This window comes from Sardina pilchardus, chromosome 14 (genome assembly GCF_963854185.1).
Source record: "Sardina pilchardus chromosome 14, fSarPil1.1, whole genome shotgun sequence".
Lineage (NCBI taxonomy): Eukaryota > Metazoa > Chordata > Actinopteri > Clupeiformes > Clupeidae > Sardina > Sardina pilchardus.
The window spans coordinates 1160028-1162527 of record NC_085007.1 but is presented as its reverse complement, the minus strand read 5'-3'; the positions used below and the strand labels follow the sequence as shown (position 1 = coordinate 1162527).

At 53.2% G+C, this 2500-nt stretch overlaps 1 protein-coding gene across 1 annotated transcript in view; it reads right to left on the bottom strand.

Annotated features, from left to right (window-relative positions):
- LOC134101191 (pappalysin-1-like) overlaps nt 1-2500 on the bottom strand; it is a 98615-nt gene that overhangs the window by 39083 nt on the left and 57032 nt on the right. The window contains exon 8 of the mRNA XM_062554789.1: nt 911-1039. Within this exon, the coding sequence (XP_062410773.1) occupies nt 911-1039 (129 nt within the window). The remainder of the gene's footprint in view (nt 1-910; nt 1040-2500) is intronic.

Sequence of the window (2500 nt, the reverse complement as noted above, 5' to 3'; positions counted from 1 at the left end):
CACTGTTAGTCTCGTGACTGAACATGATTTCTTCTGTTGATGTTGCAGTCGCGTGGCTGACACAGAGAAACATTCCATGGGGTCCACACACACATACACATAAACACATACACACACACACACACACACACACACACACACACACACACAAATAGAAAGCTTGGCTGTTTGTGCTATGTGCCCGGAGTCAAAACGAATGTGTGTGGTATCTCCTGAAGCCAATGTGTACACCTGGATACCTGAGCATGCCAAAGCAACCCCAAACACACCTGACATGACCCGAACATTCACCTCCACTCACCTGATCAGACACCTGACATGACCCTCATCCACCTCCTCCTCTCTCTCTCTCTCTCTCTCTCTCTCTCTCTCCCTCTCTCTCTCTCTCTCTCTCTCTCTCTCTCTCTCCCTCTCTCTTTCTCCCCTCTCTCTCTCTCTCTCTCTCTCTCTCTCTCTCTCCTCTCTCTCTCTCTCTATCTCTCACGCATGCGTTTCCACATTAAGCAGGCAGGCGTGCCGTCGTGGCCAGGTGAGTGTGTGTGTGTGTGTGTGTGTGTGTGTGTGTGTGTGTGTGTGAGTGTGTGCCGTGGTGGCCAGGTGAAGGCGTTTATTGCCGGGCGAGATGCCCGTGAGCGCTGGCACAACCCTCTCCCTGCACCCGCGTGCGCCAGCGCTGTAAACATACATGCCACTACATGGCACCAGATGAAAGCAGCGGCTAAACGGACCAACATAAACGTCAACCTGAGTCTGATTCTGAAGAGGAAGATGAAGCACAGGGAAAGGAGGAGGGGAGGAGGAGGGGAGGAGGAGAGGAGGGGAGGAGGAGGGGAGGAGAAGAGGAGGAGGAGGGAAGGAGAAGGGGAGAAGGAGGGGAGAAGGAGGGGAGGAGAAGGGGAGAGAAACAGACCTCTGTATCTTGCCGTCTCCGCAGTAGGGGGCTCCCAGGCGATGGGTAAGGGGGGGGGAGGGCTCGCTCTCGTTCCAGGTGGAGATGGTCTGGACCTGGTAGGTGTACACTCCCCCGGCCTTCACGTCCCTGCAAAACACACAGCACAACAGTAAACACAAACGACAACAGTAAACAAAAAGCAAACAAAGCCTTAAGAAACAACATGGGGCAGGCCGATGCTGGAGGGGCCAGCCAGAGCAAGAGCATTACGAGCGAGTTGGACCGTACCCCCCTCCTCTTCCTCCTCCTCCTCCTTCCTCCTCCTCCCTCCTCCTGTAAACTGGTGAAATCCACACCACCACTTTCCAATTAACAGGCTGATTAGAACCAGACTCTACTCCTTCCTGTTTGTCTCCCTCTCCCTCTCTCTCTCTCTCTCTCTCTCTCTCTCTCTCTCTCTCTCTCTCTCTCTCAGCAGGTTAGTCTGTCCTGCAGTCCTGCAGTCTCCAGTGCTCAGGTCAGTAGGTTAGTCTGTCCTGCAGTCTCCAGTGCTCAGGTCAGTAGGTTAGTCTGTCCTGCAGTCTCCAGTGCTCAGGTCAGTAGGTTAGTCTGTCCTGCAGTCTCCAGTGCTCAGGTCAGTAGGTTAGTCTGTCCTGCAGTCTCCAGTGCTCAGGTCAGTAGGTTAGTCTGTCCTGCAGTCTCCAGTGCTCAGGTCATTAGGATAGTCTGTCCTGCAGTCTCCAGTGCTCAGGTCAGCAGGTTAGTCTGTCCTGCAGTCCTGCAGTCTTTGTGTGTTCTGTCCTGCAGTCTCCAGTGCTCAGGTCATTAGGATAGTCTGTCCTGTAGTCTCCAGTGCTCAGGTCATTAGGATAGTCTGTCCTGCAGTCTCCAGTGCTCAGGTCAGTAGGTTAGTCTGTCCTGTAGTCGGTCAGAGGCCACAGAGAGGGCAGAGCAGAGCCACTGGTGTCCCCCAGGGTCACTGAGCCTGCCTGGGCTCACTACAACACTGCTCAGAGTGCTCTGTCTTGTGTGTGTGTGTGTGTGTGTGTCACTGCAGAGTGCTCTCTTGAATTTCCCCTTGGGGATCAATAAAGTATCTATCTATCTATCTATCTATCTGCTCTGTCTTGAGCAAATGTGTTTGTGATAAAGACCTCAACACCATTGTGAAATGATTTGTGTTGTTTGTATGTCTCAGTGTGTGTGTGTGTGTGTGTGTGTGTGTGTGTGTGTGTGTGTGTGTGTGTGTGTGTGTGTGTGCAAGTGTGTATGTGTGTGTGTGTGTGTGTGTGTGTGTGTGTGTGTGTGTGTGTGTGTGTGCGTGCGTGTGCTGCTCTGTGCCGTGAGCTCCCCTTTCAGATGAGTGAAACCCAACCCAAGCCGCACACGCCAAGAACAAGACAACAAAAAACAGAATAAACCCACCAGCAGGGAGAGCAGAACCCAACAGAACACCCCAGAACCCAACAGAACCCAACAGAACCCACCAGAACAGAACAGAACAGAACCGAAGGGCGTTGCATGTGCGAGGTGCGGCTCAATGGGCTCTGACCACCACACCAGGCCAGCAGGGATGGACAGAGGCTGCTTCTGCTTACTCATCAGGAC